The sequence below is a fragment of the Ahaetulla prasina genome, chromosome 2, assembly GCF_028640845.1.
Source record: "Ahaetulla prasina isolate Xishuangbanna chromosome 2, ASM2864084v1, whole genome shotgun sequence".
In the NCBI taxonomy this organism is placed as follows: Eukaryota; Metazoa; Chordata; class Lepidosauria; order Squamata; family Colubridae; genus Ahaetulla; species Ahaetulla prasina.
In genome coordinates, this window is record NC_080540.1 from 273265525 (window position 1) to 273288216 (window position 22692).

At 37.2% G+C, this 22692-nt stretch overlaps 1 protein-coding gene across 5 annotated transcripts in view; it reads right to left on the minus strand.

The window, feature by feature from the left end:
* The window catches only part of MAST4 (microtubule associated serine/threonine kinase family member 4), a 231976-nt gene that overhangs the window by 89707 nt on the left and 119577 nt on the right, over positions 1 to 22692 (minus strand). The window contains exon 1 of one of the 5 annotated variants that reach the window (XM_058169505.1): positions 11029 to 11424. The exons of the other annotated variants lie outside the window; for them this stretch is intronic. Within the exon in view, the coding sequence (XP_058025488.1) occupies positions 11029 to 11114 (86 nt within the window). The 5' untranslated portion in view covers positions 11115 to 11424. Of the gene's footprint in view, positions 1 to 11028; positions 11425 to 22692 lie in introns of those variants that run through there. 5 annotated transcript variants of the gene reach the window in all.

Below are 22692 nucleotides of genomic sequence, written 5' to 3' on the forward strand. Positions count from 1 at the left end.
GCAGTTCTATCCTCGCCTTCCTCGGGCCGCCTGGTGAGGCTCCTCCTCCACCCCTTGGGCAGGGAATAACGAAGGAGTTTCAAGTTCATACCAAATACAAAACAAAGCCAAGATCAGGTGTCCAAACTTGGTCTCTTTAAGACTTGTGGACTTCAGTTTCCAGAGTTCCTCAGCCAGCTTTGCTGGCTGAGGGACTCTGGGAGTTGAAGTCCACAAGTCTTAAGGGACCAAGTTTGGACACCCCTGGCCAAGATGAATGAATATGAAACATTTTCCCCCCTTAAATGAAGATGATATCCACATATTGTTGCTTTTTAGTAGACTGACTGTATCCATCTGTATTGTAATGTCCCAGGTTTTCAGGCCGCATGCCTTTCTGAATAATTATATTTAAAATATTACATTAAAACCAACATAACACAAACACACACGTACACAAACATAGAGATACACATGCACATATATATAACTCACACACATATAGTATACTTAAGCCTAAACTGTGCATAGGGACTACCCAGACGGCTGAAAAAAGTGATTTCTGACAGGTTCTCACACTTTTGACTGGTCCTCACACGTACAACTATCTTTACATTTTGCACCCTATCTTGTAACCGTGGTGAAGAGAAGCAGTTGTGAAATGAGTGATATGGTTGTTAAAAATGCTGCAATGGGCATAAATGTGAGGATGGTCATAAGTGTGAGGACTGGTCAAAAATTACTTTTTTTAGCCCTCTGAGTAGTTTCTATGCCCATAGCCACATCCACTCAGTCACATGAGCAGTTAGCCACGCCCACCAGTCACATGACCACCAAGCCACACCCCAAAATAAGCCACGCCCATTCCCCCCCCCGGTGGCCCGGGCCTTTGCTTATTTTTCTGTATTTGGCCCTCACTCAAACAAGTTTGGACCCCCCTGATCTACAGGATTTACCAGCACCTGCCTCTGATTTATTGTCATTATCATGAACCATGTTGTAAATAAAGGGATTTTTGAATAACAATTATTTCAGCTGTTAAACATCTTCCAATGGAGATGAAATTTTGACTGTTGTTAATGTGTTTTTAATACAGTGTGGTCTTTCACTGTGTTCTATTTTATCAAACCACAATAGTTAGTGCTTCTATTTTTCAGCATTAACTCCACAAACCCTGCAAAAGCAACAACAACAAAAAAAGAGAGCAAAATCCAGCTGGGTGACTTTGAGCCAGTCTCTTTCAGTCCTGAACATGGAAATACAAATACAAATACATCTATCTACCAATCTATCGGCCAGACCAGTATGGTAGTTTATTCTCCATTATCTTCAGTAAAGAGGTCTTCATCCTATAGTAGGTTGATTTTGACTGATGATGATCTTGATTTCAAAAGCTTGGAAAATGTAGTAAAACAAAATAAAACACAATGAAATAATCAAATGGTTACCACCACCTGCTGTAAGAAAACAAGAAAAACATGTACAAAATGAAAATATTATATAGCTGAATATAAGCTTCGTATTGTAAACAACAAGCCAAGAAGATGGAGAATAGGAATGCACCTATGCATTCCTATTATGCATAGTGTCATAGACACATAAAAATATGTGTCATAGATATTGGCAATCAAAACTGAGACATGGTATATGGATTGCTCCTGGAGTTTTTAAGGCTGAATGCACTGAATTCCTTTCCAAGTCTTTGAAGATTTCATTAAAATGAAATCTTTGAAAGTATTATATTGTGGGCTTAAAACTTTCCTCCCACACAACCCAAACTCCTCCCAGGAAGATTTTAAAAAATGAAAGACTAGTGAATTCTTGTATAATGCAAGGAAATTTGGGTTTACTCAAGGATGCATTTAAATGGCCTTTATGGGCTTTCTTATGAAAAACTTAAGGATAGATTCTGATCACTTGTCCGATTCTGACCTAAGAAAGATCTCTGGAAGCTATTAAAGGACTATCTGTTATTCAATTACGTTTAGTACTCTACTGTTCTTAATTGCCTTTATTGTTTTTACTGAGTTAATCAACCATGAAAGATTTGCTGACATGTCAGCTAGAAATATTTAATAAATAAAAATATACATAAAGTACTATACTTGTGCATAAAGCAACTTTTCCATGAGAGGCCCAAAGCAGATGGGAAAGCTGCCAACTTCTCCTCCCAGTGGCAGCTACTTCGATATCATGAATACCATTTGGGAAGGTCCCCAAGCTTACAGAGCACAAGCAGCTGATATATTGGAGGAAAGGACTAAATATCCCTTGTATGCCTACAGTAATTCAAAATGTATTCTGATAACAGACTATACACTAGAATAAACAGCCAACTTTTCTTTTCTTCCAATTTTTTCTCTAACTCTTCTATTAAAAAAAAACACAATTCCAAACAAAGGAGATATATTCGCATGTGCAAAATGTGTATGGCTATGTTCAAATGGCCCAAACTATGTTTAAAACATGAAGACTCAATTGACATGCAAAATCAGTTTCTATAAAGCTTGAAACTATTTTGAAGTATTTGCAAATACAGGAAATCCTCAATTTACAACTGTTTATTTAATAACAGTTCAAAGTTATAACAGCCTTGGAAAAGGTGCCTTACAGCCTGTCCCACAGTATAACCATTGGACCAACCCCATGATCCCATGATCACATTACCAGTGTTTGACATTTATGATGGCTGCAATGTCTTATGGTCACATGATCATGATTTGCAATCTTCCTAGTCAGCTTCCAACAAGCAAAATTAGATTTGCTTAAGAAGCCAGATTTGCTTAACAATCATGTAATCACTTAAATGTGATAAAAATGGTTATAAAATTGAGTCCAAACAGGTGATGACTCCTTTTGACTGTGGTGACTTATAATGGAAATTCCAGTCACAGCTGTGGCTATATGTCAATAACCACCTGTATGGCATTTTCCAGTCCTAAGAATTTGCCCAGAAACATGAAAGGTAAATGAGAAAACTGTCTTTTCATATTTTGTTAAGCTAAAAAGTAGCTCACGAAAATAAAATCAACAAAAACATTCTTCTGTAGACTAAAAGAAACAATATTAGGTCCAATTAAAATGGACTATTTCTTCCTTTTTCATTTATTTCCTTTGTGTCTACTTACACGCCTGGCTTCTGCACTAATATTTTGGCCTATATTCCCCTTTACAATCAAACCGTCAAATGGTGGTCTATGAATCTTTCTACTTAAATAACAATCTGACTGTTCATGAGGATTCCAACTTACCATTTTATTTATTTTATTTATTTATTTTATTAAATTTCTATACCGCCCTTCTCCCGAAGGACTCAGGGCGGTGTACAGCCAGAATAAAAACACAGAATATATACAATTAAAAGAAATTAAAATGAACTATTACTATACGGCCGATAATTAAAACATTTAAAAATTTAAAATATTATTAAAACCCCAATTTAAAATTAACTATTTATGCCAGTCCTGCTTGAATGAATAAATATGTTTTAAGCTCACGACGAAAGGTCCGAAGATCAGGCACTTGACGTAAGCCAGGGGGGAGTTCGTTCCAGAGTGTTGGTGCTCCCACAGAGAAGGCCCTACTCTGGGGGCCGCCAGCCGACATTGTTTGGCGGACGGCACCCTGAGAAGGCCCTCTCTGTGAGATCGTACGGGTCAATGGGAAGCATAAGGTAACAGCAGGCGGTCTCGTAAGTACCCGGGTCCTAAGCCATGGAGCGCTTTAAAGGTGGTAACCAGGATCTTGAAGCGCACCCGAAAGACCACAGGAAGCCAGTGCAGACTACGGAGCAGTGGTGTTACGTGGGAGCCACGAGCGGCTCCCATTACCACTCGCGCAGCTGCATTCTGGACTAACTGCAGCCTCCGGGTGCACCTCAAGGGCAGCCCCATGTAGAGAGCATTGCAATAATCCAGCCGAGACGTAACCAGAGCGTGAGTGACTGTGCATAAGGCATCCCGGTCAAGGAAGGGACGCAACTGGCGAACCAAGCGAACTTGGTAAAAGGCCCTCCTGGAGACGGCCGCCAGATGTTCATCAAAGGACAGCCGACCATCCAGGAGGACACCCAAGTTGCGAACCACCTCCTTTGGGGCCACTAACTCGCCCCCAACAGTCAGCTGCGGATGCAGCTGACTGTACCGGGGTGCCGGCATCCACAGCCACTCCGTCTTGGAGGGATTGAGCTTGAGTCTGTTTCTCCCCATCCAGACCCGTACGGCTTCCAGGCACCGGGACAGCACTTCGACCGCTTCGTTGGGGTGGTCCGGGGTGGAAAAATACAGCTGAGTATCATCAGCGTACAGATGATAACTCACCCCGAAACCACTGATGACCTCACCCAGCGGCTTCATGTAGATGTTGAACAGGGTAGGCGAGAGAATCGACCCCTGAGGTACCCCACAAGTGAGGCACCTTGAGGACGACCTCTGCCCCCCTGTCAACACCGTCTGCGACCGGTCGGAGAGATAGGAGGAGAACCACCGATAAACGGTGCCTCCCACTCCCAACCCCTCCAACCGGCGCAGCAAGATACCATGGTCGATGGTATCAAAAGCCGCTGAGAGATCTAATAGGACCAAGGCAGAGGAACAACCCCTGTCCCTGGCCCTCCAGAGGTCATCCACCAACGCGACCAAAGCCGTCTCCATGCTGTAACCGGGTCGGAAGCCGGACTGGAACGGGTCTAGATAGACAGCTTCCTCCAGGTGCCGGGGAAGCTGCCATGCAACCACATTCTCTACAACCTTCGCTAAAAAGCGAAGGTTGGAGACTGGACGATAATTACCCAAAATAGCTGGGTCCAGGGAAGGCTTCTTCAGGAGGGGTCTCACCACCGCCTCCTTCAAGGCGGTGGGGAAAGCCCCTTCAGCCAAAGAAGCATTTATAATCCCCTGGAGCCAGCCTCGTGTCACTTCCTGAGCAGCCAGTACTAACCAGGAAGGGCACGGGTCCAGTAAACACGTAGTTGCATGCAACCTCCCCAGCAACCTGTCCACGTCCTCGAGAGCCACAGAATCAAACTCATCCCAAATAACCTCAACAAGACGAGTCTCTGCCACCTCGGCTGAATCATCGCAATCATGATCCAAGCCATCACGAAGCTGAACGATTTTATCGTATAGATAACCGTTAAACTCCTCGGCTCGTCCCTGCAGGGGGTCATCCCGTCCCTCCTGTTGAAGGAGGGAACGGGTCACTCGAAACAGGGCGGCCGGGCGGTTATCTGCCGATGCAATGAGGGTGGAAACGTAGGAACGTTTCGCCTCCCTCATTGCCACTAGGTAGGTCCTAGTAAAGGACCTCACTAGTGTCCGATCAGCCTCGGAACGACTGGACCTCCAAACCTCCAAACACTCTCTAGGCGTCTTCTCCGGCGTTTCATCTCTCTCAGCTCCCCGGAGAACCAGGGAGCCAATTGAGATCTACGCCGGGTCAGAGGCCGCAAAGGCACGACACGGTCCAAAGCCCCAGCCGCGGCCCGTTCCCAAGCCGCAACTAGTTCTTCAGTCGTGCCGTGGGTAAGATCCTCAGGAAACAGCCCAAGCTCCATCAGGAACCTCTCCGGGTCCATCAGGCGCCTGGGACGGAACCAACGCATCGGCTCCCTGCGGTGGTGAGCAGCGGTTCGAAAGTCTAGGCGAAGGAGAAAATGATCTGACCATGACAACGGTTCTTTCACTATATCTCCTAAATCCAGATCATTTACCCACTGACCAGAGATAAAAATCAAGTCTAGCGCGTCTCCCCCAATGTGTGTAGGGCCATCAGTTACTTGAATCAGGTCCAAGGCCGTCATGGAGGCCTGGAACTCCTGAACCACTGTTGATGACAAGCCGGCCGATGGCAAGTTGAAAGACCAGAAGTCTGGGAATCTCAACCGCCACGCCAGCGAGCACCTCCAGTAGTTCAGGTAGGGCTGTAGCCACGCAGCAAGGAGCCAGGTACGTGATCAACAACCCCATCTGATTTCGATGGCCCCACTTCACAAGGAGGGATTCACAGCCAGCTATCTGAGGAACAGTGGACTCCCTCGGCTCCAGACTTTCCCTAATCACAACCGCCACCCCCCCCACCCCTACCCTGGGCCCTCGGCTGATGGAATGCACGGAAACCCAGAGGGCACAGTTCAACCAGGGGTACACCCCCTTCTGTGCCCAGCCAGGTCTCCGTAATGCCCATAAAGTCCGCGGACTCCCTCTGAATCAGGTCACAAATCAGGGGAGCCTTATTAACCACGGACCGGGCATTGCAGAGCATCAGCCGTAGACCCAAGCTCTGAGGATCTTGACCATCCAGGGAACGAGTAAGGACTGGGGGGCCGGAGCACGTGATCGCCTTTAAACATCGACCACATGCTCCCAACGAATGAGATTCTTATATATGCATATGGTGTGCATTGATTTATTTTGTTATGAAAATATGAGTTCCCTATGGAGCAATTATTCTTTCATTAACATTTAATCAAAAAAAATGTTAGGAGAAAAATTCCTTCATCTTAGCACAGCCACCCATTTTCTGTGGTTGATGTTCCAGGGGCTGAGTTTCATTCCAAACCTCAACACCACCTTCAATTTCATTTACAATACGAAATGTTCTCCTTTTAAGTGTTATTCTTTGAAATCCTCCAAATCCAAAATGAACAAAGAGGTCAGGGTTCTTTCTTTATTGTTACTATTCAAGTCAAGACATAGGCCAACTGGAGAGCACCCTGAAATGCATAATAATCCTATGTTGCAACTCATCTAGGAAACAAAGAAGCTCAAGAATTATATTTTGGCTCAGCTGTAGGCAAGAAATGGACATGGTAATCCAGAGGAGAATTAATGTTTAACTTAAGCTTTCAACATAGTACTCATTCAGTCCTGCTGAATGAACACAGACACAGTGAAGACTCACCCTACCTATAGCTGTGAGACTCAATGCACACACTTCCTTTAATGCTGAAATCTGTTAATGGTCAAAAGGATCTATTGCATCAAAACCACAGGGTATGCATATAGACTGAATACGATGCTGTTTCTTCTGATGTCAAGCAGTGATAGAGATGTAATCATATCTAGAACTTAGATCCAAAGGCAAGAATTCCTTTTTGCGTGTAACCTCAAAGGACAAACTGTTCTTACTTCAGTAAATTTTAATATTCGTAGTTTAGCAGAAGATGTGAGCATAGAGTTGTCCAAAAGAGATAAAAGCACAAACTATTAACATAGAAAATGGACAGCCATATTCCATTCACTAAGGCAAGTACTACTGCATTGGAGAACACAAAAGGGAAAAAAAGCATTGCTTGCTGGTAGCACTCTTCAAGGTCTGATATGACATTAAAACAAGTTATTAATAGCTTGCATAGTTACCATTTAACAGTTCTAACTTTGTATTTTAAAGCAGTACAGTTAGTCCCATTCTGAGCAAATAGTGAATGTTTGTCTAGCATTAAAAAAAATCTTTCAGTATACATGTAGAGGGCATACATACAGAAGCCAATAAGTGTTTCTCCAAGGAAGTGCCCTTAATACAAAAAAATTTGCCATTTGGTCTGGTGCATACTCAAAATAGTTATATCTAAAGCATTTAATTGCAAAATGAAATTTTGGTATATTCAGCCATAGTAGTCTATTTTTCCAGACTATGGGAAATAAAACTGGTTGTTCATATTAAGGGAGATACTAAAATCAAAGAGTTGACATTACCTGTTATCATGAAAAAAATAAACTACAAAATACTTATGGTCAGTACTATTTGCCTAATTGATTGCTAACTTATGCAGACTAATAAAAAGGAAGCCCTACAGAATGCTTTCAACATGCTATATATTGTTATAAAGTGATATTTGATAAGGCCTCAAACAGTGGCAAAAATCCAGATGTTTTTTATATGTATGAGTAGTCTCTGATTTACAACCACGATTGAGCCCAAAAGTTCCAGTGCTAAGCAAGACAGTTGTTAAGTGAGTTTTGGCCAATTTTATTACCTTTCTTGCTATGGTTGTTAAGTGAATCACTGCAGGTGTTACTTTAGTAATGTGGTTGTTAAGTGAATCTGGCTTTCCCATTGACTTTGCTTGCTAGAAAGTCACAAAAGGTGATCACATGACTCCAGGACCCTGGAAAAATCATAAATGTATCTCAGTTGCCAGGTGTCCAAATTTTGATCATGCGACCATCCGGTCATAAGTGTGAAAAGTAGTCATAAGTCACTTTTTCAAATGGTCACTAAATAAATGGTTGTAAATTGAGGACTACCTGTATTGTAATCAGATCCACTGGATCATCTCTGGACTTGCATTCTATAATTTTATGAGGGAGGGAGGAAGGAAGGACTCTTTTCTAATATGTGTCTCATAAATACAATCCCATCATTAACTTAGAAACACAACCAAATGTACCATTGGTATATAGCCTAATGTGAGTGAGCCTGCGATATGTGGACTTCAATTTCCAGAAATCCTTGGCTGTTCCTTAGAATCCCTGATATCTGTACTTAAAGAGAAAGTCTGTAATTTTGGAAAGGCAGAAAGCAAATGGGACAAGAGTTCTCATGTTAAGGTTAGGTATCCTTATAAAGATTTGTTTTAATATTGACACTTTTATTTAAGTTTTTATTAGCCAAAAGGTATGGAGCTTATGCTGGCTTATAACTATAATAAAGAGTTTTATGTTTTTATTTTATTTATTAAATTTGTTTGCCACTCATGTTGCTGCAAGGCAACTCTGGACAGCTTACTACATCAAAATAAAAACACATATCTATATATCTATACACACACATGTAAGTGTATAAAATCCCAATAAAATCATGATAAAAATACAAATTATAACTAAAAATAATAGATGGGGAGAAAAGGTACAGATTGTTCAGGGAAAAGTGGAAGTTGCTATTAGTCAATCAACCATCTCCAGTGTGCTATTCCTCCACTGGGGTCCTAAGCCAACTGCCAGGTCTTTTGTTTACAGGGTATTTTTAAATATAAATCATTTCTCCTAACACCTAACTTTAAAATAATAAAAAAGGAATAAATTTGATGAGACCAACCCAAGAAGAATAAAATTAATATTTCAACCATTAGAAAAAGAAAGGCATTTGATGCCAGCAAAATGTTCAGAACATTACCATTTGTTCTTATTTTAATTAATGTCTCACTGATAGCAGTTAATCACTGAAAGTATTGGTATAGGTTAGGAAACTCAGTCATACTGAGTCAGACCACTGGTCTATTTCAATCTCAACTGGCCTTTTATGTCTATAGCTTCTTCCCATACCAGAAACCAAAGATTAAATCTGTATGCAATTTAGGTCTCAATGTAGCACGTGGCTACAGCTCCTTTTGTGAACTTCACAACATTCTACAAGTAGTTACTAAAACCCACTCCAATTTTTAAATGCAACTTATCTTCAGTATCTTCCAATTTTACAGTGAACCGCCACATTCTGGACCTGCCGCCTGGTTTGATTATACTCTACTTAACTTGTCATGAGTGTATTTTTCTTCCACTGCCACTTTTACCATAATTTATATATAACTACAAACTTTTGTTGTTTGCTTTGGAGCTGTTAAGTTAAAATAATTTTTCAAATAATTGTTTATTAATTTTTAATCACAGCTGTGGCTCATGAAAAATGGATTGAAAGCCAAGCATTTTATACATAAGGACCCTTGCATTTTGAAGACTGGAAACATGTTCTGACTATATCTTCTGTTTTAGACAGATACCTGCTATCTAGCATTTAATTCTGGACTGCTGAATATATCACTCAAACTGTCTTGTATCAGTATAAGAATGTGAAGGTGGACATACAATAAGAAGGCGGTGGGGAAGGATACTTGCAAGTCTCTTTATTTCAGATATATTTTCTTAAATACAAATCAAAAGTTAGACTAGTTATTACGTAAACATATTTCTAGAGAAAATTGAACTGAAAAAGAACCCCAAGGGATCACTCCCATATCTACTACTATATGGCTCTTAATTGGTCTTGGTAAAGAGATCTCAGTTAGTAAATGTGATAATTTTCTCATGTTTTAAATTCAATTTGTCCCCCAAAAGCGGGAGGTCTGAAACAAGGAACAACTGAATTTTTTTTTAGAACATCTATCTCAGTTGACAGAGAATTTAGTGAGCAGTAATAAATTACAATACAGTATATGCAGTAGTTCTTCCTCATTCGTCTAAACCTTTTCAGTGTGTTTGTTCAAGGATAAGTGGATGCAAACTGTATACAAAAATATGGATAAAAACATGTTACTTAAATCAAGCACTAATATGACAAAACACACGCTCATTTCAGAATAGTATTTTGTTCTTGAAACAATTCTTATTTCACTATTACTTCAATTATGTATTTCTTTCTTCCTTGCTATTACTTTGATACATCTACTATATTGCTTCCAATTGACATAAGAAAACTAATTTGATAGATACATTACTATACATACAAATGCATACAGATCAGAAAATAAGATTGAAATAATTATGTTCTTAATAGTCTCAATATTATTCAGCAGATCCTATTATCACATACCTAAATAAGCAACAGCGCCAAACTACCCTAAGATAGATTTAGGTGGTTCTAATCATGCTTCTAAATAAGAACATATTCTGTAACTATTTTTAACTGTGTGCCACATATTAACATCTAAGAAAATAATAATAATAGCATTAATATAGCAGCAGCTCATTAGCTTTTATTTCTACAGGTAAGAATGTGATCAAACTTGAACTTATGCCTCAACTTCCATAACAAAAGTTATACTACTTGAAACAATAAAATTTACAGAAGTTACTGAATTCAAAAGTTTCATCCCATTACCTGTATTTAAATTAGTCAAAGTCCACAAATTATTTACAGTCTACCAAGTATTAAAAGTAGCATGAAACTTGAAACAAAAATCAGGAAGTTACTAAAGTAGTATTTACTTGCTTTTCAACCTATTTGACAACAGTACCGGTAAAGAATTGTGTACAGTATTTTTTTAACAAAAACAAAAACTTTTACAACATAGGTAATAGACAAGTTAGTACAAGAGTTTTCTGGACTCTGTTTTACCTTTGTGTTCGACGGAGCCTGTTTCCACTTCTCAAATGAGGCAATGTAAAGTTTGAGAGGACACTCCAAATCGCTGGATCAGACATATCCAGATACTCTTTTCTTTAACACACCAATTATTTGAAAAAGTGGAGAATAGGAAAAAATAATAATCCCAGTTCGATTGTCTCTCTCTCACTACTGAAAATGTAAACAATAACTCCACTCAAAATATTAATATAGATCAAACAGCTGGGTACCTTAGATGTCTAAAGTAATAATAATAATCATAACAATAGTAATTTTTAAAAATCCTTTTCTCGCAAATACAAAAAAGTCTTTCCTTTCCTCGCTACACCTTCTGTGCTTCTAAGCATTACAATAGTTCTCAGATTCCAGTTCTGCTGAAACTCTGTTCCTGTACGTGTGATTCAGCCAAGGTACTTTGTCATATGTTTGGAAGATACCATTCTGAGCCAGCAAGAGGGGGAACTATATTTTTTCTTTTATAATTTTATGGTTATTATAGGTTTAACATATAATTCTACTTTTAAAAAGCCCAATACCTAAAGGACACTCTTGCTTTTTTAGCATTCTTTAATATCAGAAAAGCTAAAAAGACCATACAATCGCTCCCCTAAACAATTTTTGGAAATGAGCTTATCTCTCAGGGATTTTTCCAGGGCTTCAATCTATCATCATTGAACTTGTATTTCTGATTAATAAAAGATTGAAAATTAAAACAGTGTGGTTTACCATGGAAGGAAAAAAAGGTCTCACTTCTTTAAATTGCCTGTTGCAGATATTACTAAAGAATTCTAGGAGTTATTTATTAAAAGAGAAGAATTTAGTAAGAGGTATATAAAGAAATGTGAATAAATCATTTCATTCAAATCAGAGGAACTTATAAATATTAACATTTTTCTACAGATGAAAGATTGTTTATTGAAGTATATTGATCCTGTGATAATTACTTATATTCAAAGCAAAACACTTTTCATTATTTACTTGCTCAAAAATATTATTTTAATGGAACTACTTATCAAATTATAGACAATTTAGGAAGGGTGCTTAGTACAGTACTATTTGAATACCAAAAAATAATAAGTTTCTTTTAAAGGAAAAATACAACAGGGATGGTTATGCACTTGTAAATTTTAATTTAATATATCTGATCATATTCTGACTGCCAAGACTGAAAGTGAAATTGGAAAAATGAAAACATTTTACAGTACAGATGGAGTAAGCAGAATATAAGAAGGAAACCGCCTCAGTATTTTCCTGCCAAACGTTCCACAACCTGGACTTAACCACCCACTCCAAGACTGACTATAATCTCTCTCAGACAGATTAACTCTGTTATATTCTCACAAACAATCCAAAATTTTGGGCGGGGTAGGAGAAACTATTTAATGACTAAAAGTACACACCCCAGAGTTTCTTTCACTTAGAAGCACCTTCATGCTTACTCATTACTCACTCACTACATGATAAAAATACAATATTCCAGTTCCAGTTAATATATATATATATTGACTACCATTTTTGAATTCAGTACACTCAATGGATATGTGCATAAATCTAAATTTAAGGAGAGAAAAGGTGATGCAGATCATTTGTGCATGTCATACCTGTCAGTAGTTCCTTAAAGAAGCAAATTATATTTTCTGGAAAAGGAAAAAGTGTATTTAAGAAAATGTTAGAAATGCAATGTGCATGCATTATATATGATAGAGGGAGCACCTTGTGGCTCCCGTGTAACACCCCTCCTGCGTAATCTGCACTGGCTCCCGGTGGTCTTCCGGGTTCACTTCAAGATACTTGTTATCACCTTTAAAACGCTCCATGGTCTAGGGCCGGGATATTTACGGGACCGCCTACTGCCACCATTAGCCTCTCACCAACCAGTGCGCTCTCACAGAGAGGGCCTCCTCCGGATACCGTCAGCTAAACAATGTCGGCTGGCGACCTCCAGGGGGAGGGCCTTCTTTGTGGGGGCCCCTACCCTCTGGAACGAGCTCCCTCTGGGGCTTCGTCAACTCCCCGATCTCAGGTCCTTCCGCCGCGAGCTGAAGACGTTGCTGTTTCGAAGAGCAGGACTAGCTTGACCATAGTTTTAAATTGGGGTTTTTAAATCAGGGGTTTAAATGGGTTTTAAATTTGTATTTAAAAGTTTTAAGGCATCAACTGAATTTAATTGTCTATTCTTTTTGCTGTTTTATATGTATTATATGTTTTCTGTTGTTTTATTGGCTGTGAACCGCCCTGAGTCCTTCGGGAGATGGGCGGTATACAAATATAATAATAATAATAATAGCATTAATATAGCAGCAGCTCATTAGCTTTTATTTCTACAGGTAAGAATGTGATCAAACTTGAACTTATGCCTCAACTTCCATAACAAAAGTTATACTACTTGAAACAATAAAATTTACAGAAGTTACTGAATTCAAAAGTTTCATCCCATTACCTGTATTTAAATTAGTCAAAGTCCACAAATTATTTACAGTCTACCAAGTATTAAAAGTAGCATGAAACTTGAAACAATAAAATTTACAGAAGTTACTGAATTCAAAAGTTTCATCCCATTACCTGTATTTAAATTAGTCAAAGTCCACAAATTATTTACAGTCTACCAAGTATTAAAAGTAGCATGAAACTTGAAACAAAATCAGGAAGTTACTAAAGTAGTATTTACTTGCTCAAAAATATTATTTTAATGGAACTACTTATCAAATTATAGACAATTTAGGAAGGGTGCTTAGTACAGTACTATTTGAATACCAAAAAATAATAAGTTTCTTTTAAAGGAAAAATACAACAGGGATGGTTATGCACTTGTAAATTTTAATTTAATATATCTGATCATATTCTGACTGCCAAGACTGAAAGTGAAATTGGAAAAATGAAAACATTTTACAGTACAGATGGAGTAAGCAGAATATAAGAAGGAAACCGCCTCAGTATTTTCCTGCCAAACGTTCCACAACCTGGACTTAACCACCCACTCCAAGACTGACTATAATCTCTCTCAGACAGATTAACTCTGTTATATTCTCACAAACAATCCAAAATTTTGGGCGGGGTAGGAGAAACTATTTAATGACTAAAAGTACACACCCCAGAGTTTCTTTCACTTAGAAGCACCTTCATGCTTACTCATTACTCACTCACTACATGATAAAAATACAATATTCCAGTTCCAGTTAATATATATATATATTGACTACCATTTTTGAATTCAGTACACTCAATGGATATGTGCATAAATCTAAATTTAAGGAGAGAAAAGGTGATGCAGATCATTTGTGCATGTCATACCTGTCAGTAGTTCCTTAAAGAAGCAAATTATATTTTCTGGAAAAGGAAAAAGTGTATTTAAGAAAATGTTAGAAATGCAATGTGCATGCATTATATATGATAGAGGGAGCACCTTGTGGCTCCCGTGTAACACCCCTCCTCGTAATCTGCACTGGCTCCCGGTGGTCTTCCGGGTTCACTTCAAGATACTTGTTATCACCTTTAAAACGCCCATGGTCTAGGGCCGGGATATTTACGGGACCGCCTACTGCCACCATTAGCCTCTCACCAACCAGTGCGCTCACAGAGAGGGCCTCCTCCGGATACTGTCAGCTAAACAATGTCGGCTGGCGACCTCCAGGAGGGCCTTCTCTGTGGGGGCCCTACCTCTGGAACGAGCTCCCTCTGGGGCTTCGTCAACTCCCCGATCTCAGGTCCTTCCGCCGCGAGCTGAAGACATTGCTGTTTCGAAGAGCAGGACTAGCTTGACCATAGTTTTAAATTGGGGTTTTTAAATCAGGGGTTTAAATGGGTTTTAAATTTGTATTTAAAAGTTTTAAGGCATCAACTGAATTTAATTGTCTATTCTTTTTGCTGTTTTATATGTATTATATGTTTTCTGTTGTTTTATTGGCTGTGAACCGCCCTGAGTCCTTCGGGAGATGGGCAGTATACAAATATAATAAATAATAATAATAATAATGCATGCCAGTTATGCTCCAAATCCATTTTCCTCCTCTGAAACCAGATCTCTGCATAACTCAGCGAGGTACAGTGCTGACATTCAGAAAATACTATGCTGGCATGCCAACAGTTTTTACTGTGTTATTCTAGTTGGGTGTTTTTAATGTTTTTGCATTAAAAGGGGGAGAGAACATGGTTTATGTGACCACATTTCAGGCATTCAGCAATTGGCTCATATTTATGGCTGTTTACAGGGGCCTACAGTCACATGACGTAATTTACAACAAACAATTTATGATAAACAATGGGTTTGCTTAATGACCTTGGATTTACTAAATGATCCTTGCCACAAAAAATGTTGTAAAAATCGGGTTGGTTACATGATGATCTGCTTTACAACTATCATGACTTAAAACTATAATGTGCAGGCCCCATTGCAGTTGCAAGTCAAGGGCTATCTGATTTGCAGTTGACATCAGACCTTTCTTGACATGTCCTGAAATATTTTAAATCCAATACAAATAATAATCCCTTGCAGAAAAGTATTGCTGTTCAACAACTACATACAGCAACTTTTGCATTAATTTAGAAAGTGTTTGTACCTGTTTATGTTCAAGGCCGCTTCAAATATTATTCTGAAATTTTGTCTTATGATTCCCATTTTCTATAACTGGAGGTAAAAATACATTAGGTAGAATTCATCAAATGAATACTTTATGAAAGGATCTATTTCTAATGTGCAAATGAATTTATATTGTTACTACTATTTCTACAATAGTAGATAAAGATTGTGATAAAGATTGTAAGCAGCACAACATTTGATTTAGATTTAAAATCCAAACAATTGTGAAAGAAGAAGCAATAAGTAATGAGAAAAAAAGCTGGTACCAGAAAAATCTACATATCCTAAATGCCACCAAACTGTCACTATTAGCTGCCAGTTTTTTGAAAAACTGTAACACTGCCAACAAAAGTAACATGTTCTGGGAGAGCCAAACAATATTTAATTACCATCTCTAATTTACCCATCACAAAACTAATTTTTAATTATATAATGCTGAGTTAAAATTAGACAAGCATCCAATATTGTTACACATTGTAAATTTTTGTTAGGATGTGCTCTGATGCCTTGAATTACATATCAGATAATAGTTTTTTATGAAAAAAGCAGAGGAGACATTAGATTAATATGTATATTGCTCCACAGAAAAGAAATATAACATGCCTTTGGCTAGGAGAATTACCTGTGCAATAGAGTATTTGTACATGGATCAAAATATTTTTAAACGTATACTTTTTTTTAGGATAGGAAAGGAGGGAGGGAGGGAGGGAGGGAGGGAGAGACAGAGGAAAACAAATTATGTTGCATAAAGGAAATTATTTAGCCTAATTTTTAAATAGTTTAAATATAAACTATATATAGTTTATATAAACTATATAAATATATAAACTTTTCTAAAAACTTGGAACTTCATACAATGACAAGTTCCAAGTTTTTAGAAAAGAATTCAAAAGAACGTTAAACCAATCTTTATAACACCATGACTATCAAGCAAAACAAGACAATAATTATAAGTACACATTGCAAAGTGTCCATCAGCCATTTAACACAGTTATATCAATGCACTGATAAGTGCTTTGTAAAAGCAAACTTCCCAACCTCAAAAACAGACTTACAGAATATTTATTGATACTGGTTTTGAAAGATGATGGTGTAATAATCTTGGAGACAAACTCTTTGAGTATCCCATCACATTTGGCCTATAAAGAATATTCTGTCCTGTCCTGTCCTGTCTTATCCTATTTCTTTCCCTATCATAGACACTAGTAAATTTCAGAAGGACAGTGAAACCACTGGTCCATTTCTGTAACACTTGCTACAAATTAAACCTGAGAAAGCAAAAGTCATGCCTTTTTCAAGGGACTTTTTAAAAATTACTATGAGCCTCAAGGTATTTAACGTATAGCAAGTTTCCTGTTTTTATTATTGGGTTCTATGTTGCAATATTCAGTATAAAGCACACAATTCAGTTCTTAAAGTAACCAGCACATACCAGCCGCATTATTTTTTTCCAAAGCAAGATACTACTACAGTTCCTATATGGAGCTCAGTTAAACCCAGGCATCAGTTAAGATAAATTAAAGATTCCAAATCAGTTTTGTATGCAAATTATTCAGAGTGAAAATATTGTGCTTAATGTTGCCCTGTCAAAAAGCAAAGCTCATAAAACTGGAATGATGGTATGGTTTTATGTATTTAAATATTGGACAAAAGCTAATTTTCAACCTCAAGACTTGACACATCTCTCACAGCTAAATATTAATGTTTTTCAAAATATCAAATATAGCAAACATGATAAATGGGATTTCCAGCTGAAATGTTGATACAAAATTACAAACAGAATTTGATAAGCTGTTACATAGAGTACAACTTACAAAAAAACTTCATTGGGCTTTCATATTAGTGCAATTCAATATATTGCTGTCAACAGAGCTCGATGGCAAATTCCAGAAAGTCCCTTAAATTAAAATTCCCAAAAAATACAGAAGACAGGACCAAAAAACCATAGGGTCATACTGTGTTTTATTGTATTTTTTATCAAAGTATTTGCAATAAACTACAGTCCTCAACTTACAACAATTTGTTTAGTGACCATTCAAAGTTAAAATGGCGCTGAAAAAAAAGTGACCTATGACCGTTTTTCACACTTATGAACATTGCAGCATCCCCATACTCACGTGATCAAAATTCAGACCCTTGGCAACTGGCTCATATTTATGATGGTTGCAGTGCCCCTGGGATAGGTGATCACCTTTTGCAACCTTCTGACAAGTAAAGTCAATAGGAAAGCTAGATTCACTTAATGACCATCCTACTAACTTAACAATTGCAATGATTCACTTAACTACTGCAGCAAGAAAGGTCATAAAATGGGACAGAACTCACTTAACAAATGTATCGCTTAGCAATAGAAATTTTGGGTTCAGTTGTGCTTGTAAATCGAGGGCTTACTGTATCATTTTTAATCCATTTCCTGGATGGACAAAACAAATTATATAAAGTTTGGCAAATAAAGTTCTTCAAATAACACTTGCCATTGCTAAATTTGCAACAGTAGCCTGAAGAAATCAAGATTTGTTGATAGCAAATAGACTGGGCATGATCACTGACCTTTTTATAGCATACATTATATTGAGTGTTGTCTGGAGTCTGTGACCTATACACTAATAAAGATAATTCATTCATTCAAACACTCCTGCTTGTTCAAACATCAACATGTACATGTATGCTTATACTGATAAGACAACAGCAGGAGTGTTTTGCTCTTGAACCTCTATTTTTTATTTTGATCTGCTATTATTAGATCATAAATTGGTACTTTTATCTATATAGCAGCATGTGCAACTTAAGTATATAAAATATAACCTTAAAAATTTCTGATGTGTTTTTTTTTCAATACAGCTAATATATTACATTCACTTTTCTGTTTCCCATACATACATATATATCTTTAGTTTATAAACGTACTGTTGTTATAAAAATACATTAAAGCATACTAGTGCTTAATTATTAAAAGTATTCCATGATTTCTTTTTAAAACAAAAGAAATAGAACACCAGGTCACTTTGCCATCACAAAACTTATGATGAAATAAAGGTATTTTATAAAACCTGCAAAGGAATTATCTCTATATAAAACTCCTAGAAACTAGAAATATGCTTTGCAAACTAATGCTACTATTATCCAAAAGAATAAGGGTAATTTTACATGTTTTAATCTAATCATGTAAAATATTTCACAGCAGACAGCAAAATAAACAAAGATTTGTATAATGCTCCCGCACAAACTGGGGAAGTGGGATCCCAGTATGGTAAAATTAATAAATAAAAATAAATAAGTAAAGATCACACACACAAGCACATTCACAAAATCTATATGAAATACTATATTTACAATTACAATGAAAATAAAATGCTGTATAATTAAACAAAGCTAAATCTTTACTGAACCAGTCCTTCTGCCATTCTTAGCATCTGCTCACAAATACTTCTACCAATCTGTCATCTTTATTAAATAAAAAGGTTTTCAAATCATTCCTAAATGTACTCCAAGACAAATGGTGCCAGGAAGTAGAAAAAGAATCCCATAATTGAGCACCCAGATCCTGAAATCCATACAAATGAGATAGAATAATACTCAAAAAGGAAATGGAATGAAGCTCTTACCCTAGTAAAGAAATAAGCGTATTCCAGGAGAGGAGCTGGGCAGGTAACAGGGAAAAGCTTTTTTTAATGTTAAACTGCAGACCTTTAAATTCTAGCGTCAAGATTCTATATGTATTTATAGTAAGAAAACATAGGAAAAACAAGGTAAGGTATAGTAAAAAGATTGGGATAATTGAAAAGACAAGGAAACACCCATTCATAAACAGATGCAGTACGAAAGACTAGGTAGAAGATCATTAGAGCCAAAACTAGTATTTGTACACTGTCAGTGGACAGGAACTGCCAAATTCAACAGATGTTTAATAAGTGAAAATAATAAACAGGCCCATTCTCACAATAGATGCCTGAAAGTAAAACGTATCAATTATTAGGAGAAGCACAAGGCTTCTGGCTACTGCAACAGAACCAGTTGTTGGTGTTGGTGTTGTAGTTATTTAGATTTGCTAAGACCAACCAAAATTATTCTTGCAGTTGCAATATATCAAAGTTGTTTTTAAGAAAGAACATGACTCCTTATAATAAAACAGCATTCCCAATATTTTCAGAACTTTGAATAAAATAATATCCTTACATATTGTCAATACAGTTTGGTGGGTTACATACTAGTAACTAAAAATTGCAACTAGTAAAATAATTTAAACGATGAAATATGTTCAGCTATTGATTATGTGCCATCAACTCACTGTTATCTCTGAGTGGCCACAAAGATAAATATTCTATAGGACAATCTCTTCCTAAACTGGTTTTTCAGGTCTTCTATGTTGCATCATCACCACTGTAACTGAATCCATCCATCTTGCTGCTGGTCATCCTCTTTTTTTACTTTCCTCCCCACAACCAGAGCCTTTTCCAGACAGCTAAGTCTTCGCATAATGTGTCCAAAGTAGGACAATTTAAACTGTTCATTTTTGATTGGAGTGAGAATTCTGGGTTGATTTGTTCAATGATTCGTATGTTTGTTTGACTATCTCAGGCATTTTCTCAAATACCAAGGTTCAAAACATCAACACTCTTCTTATCTGACTTCTTCAAAAGTCCAACTTTCACTTTTATACAGTGCCATAGGAAATACTACGGTTTGAATTATCTTTGGAGGTACAGACACATCAGAGCATCTGACTATTTTTTCCAAAGCTTTCATGGCTGCTCTACCAAATGTTAATCTGTGACATTTATTTATTTATATTCTACCTGTATTATTTTTATAAATATCTATAAATAGAAAGCGAAGATATCTAGTCCTCCTCTGTCCTCCTCTTTTCCCCACAACAACTACTCTATAAAGGAAGTTAGGCTGAGAGGCAGTGACTGGATCATGGTCACCCAGCAGGCTTTCATGCCTAAACCCAAGCTAGAACTCACAGTCTCCTGGTTTTAGTCTGATTCCTTAATTATTAGACCAAACCATTTATTAAATACTTGTTTTTCTATTATTGATGGTTGAACCTAAAAGGCAAAAGCTATCCACCACCTTAATATCTTCTATGTCAATTCCAATTCTGGTTGTAATACTAATTATTAGTTTAATCTTCTTTTTATTTAATTTTAGTCCTATTTTTTTCAATGTGCTTCTTGACATTTATTACTAGAGCTTATAGATCCTTTGCATTTTTGGCTGTGAGAGTAGCATTAACAGCCCAGTTAAGGTTATTGAAGTTTGCTTCAGTTTTAAAACTATGCTAATCTTTCAATCCTACTTATTTTACTAAAAAAAACTTGATTTAGAAATCAACATAAAACAATGCAATCATCCTGATTATTTGCTCAAAGTAGTTAAATTTTACAATTGAAATTAAGCATAATACCTTATTTTAAGAATCAAGATTTGTTTCTAGTAGTAATTCTGCACTTTGTCTTTATATGACCTTTAACAAGCAGTCCTCTAAAACAATATACTATAAACAGCATTTATTTTGATTTGAATAAACCAGATTTAGGATCTAGGAACAATTTGTGATCACAAGTCTGAGCAATAGAGGTATTGTGCTATTTAATTTCATGTGACCGTTTATACATACATATATTCACCACATACTTCTATGTCCAGTGCTTTATAGAATTTAGACACATAATAATCCACATTTGCTATAGTGAAAAGAAAACCCCCTGTATTTGCTATAGTCAAAAGAGACATTGTACACGGATGTATTCAATGAAAACAGAAATGCAGCCAGATACCTAAAGGTGACCAGATATTTCAGCCTACATACCCTCTTTGTAATGTTCCACACAACAGAATAATAGTGTATTCAGGCTGCCATCTAGAGTGGAAAGCAAACTAACTTATTTTGGCTCAAAAATAAGGGAGCGGCATCTGCATGTATGTGTGCATTAATAAAGAACATAATATTAAAAAAAATAAATACAAAAATTAGATAAATTGTGAGTTCCCAAGTTATTTGTGAAAAGTTAACATCAGGGGGAAAAACAAAATGAGTTAATATGAAAAAATCTATGGCAGAATGTTTTAAAAACATAGCTAACATTATTGGTTTGCTTCTGCAACCCAACAAAACAGACGCAGACTTCAGAGGATAAGTAGAACTGCAGAAAAAACAATTACCACCAAGGAGCCTTCCATTGAGGACCTGTATACTGCATGAATCAAAAAGAGGGCTGTGAAAATATTTACAGACCCCTCACATCCTCGACATAAATTGTTTCAACTCCTATCCTCAAAAGACGCTATAGAGCACTGCACACCAGAACAACTAGATACAAGAATGGTTTTTCCCCGAAACACCATCACTCTGCTAAACAAATAATTCCCTCAACACTGTCAAACTATTTACTAAGTCTGCATTACTATTAATCTTCTCATTGTTCCTATCACCCATTTCCTCCTACTTACGGCTGTATGACTGTAACTTAGTTGCCTATATCCTTATGATTTATATTGTTTCCTAGTATGATTTGATTGCTTATTTGTACCTATGATTATCCTTAGGTATTATACCTTATGATTCTTGACGAATGTATCTTTTCTTTTTATGTACACTGAGAGCATATGCACCAAAGACAAATTCCTTGTGTGTCCAATCACAATTGGCCAATAAAGAATTCTATTCTGTTCTGTTCTGTTCTATATAAGAAACTCAACAGCAACAATAAAACAAGAACAAGAAAAATGTTTCATATGTTTTATTTTTTATTTATTTACTCAATTTCTATAGCTGAGGAGACTGCAACTGGGCTGTGGAAACAGAAGGTATGCGTGCACGCATATCCTCACAGCGGGTGACCGTGTGCACACGCATTCCATCTCTGTGAGTGGCAGATGTGCATGCACACCACTCATGCAAACAGAGCTGTGTGTGCACACTTGCTGGCTGCTCACGAAGAGCCATCCCCTCTCCCCCCACCCCAGTCTGCAATGCTAGAAATGTTGGGAAACTCTGCTGTAAAGGTCAAGCATCCTTACTTCAGTTGCTAATCCTACATAGGTTGCATTCTCACAGCCTTTAGGTTTATCTG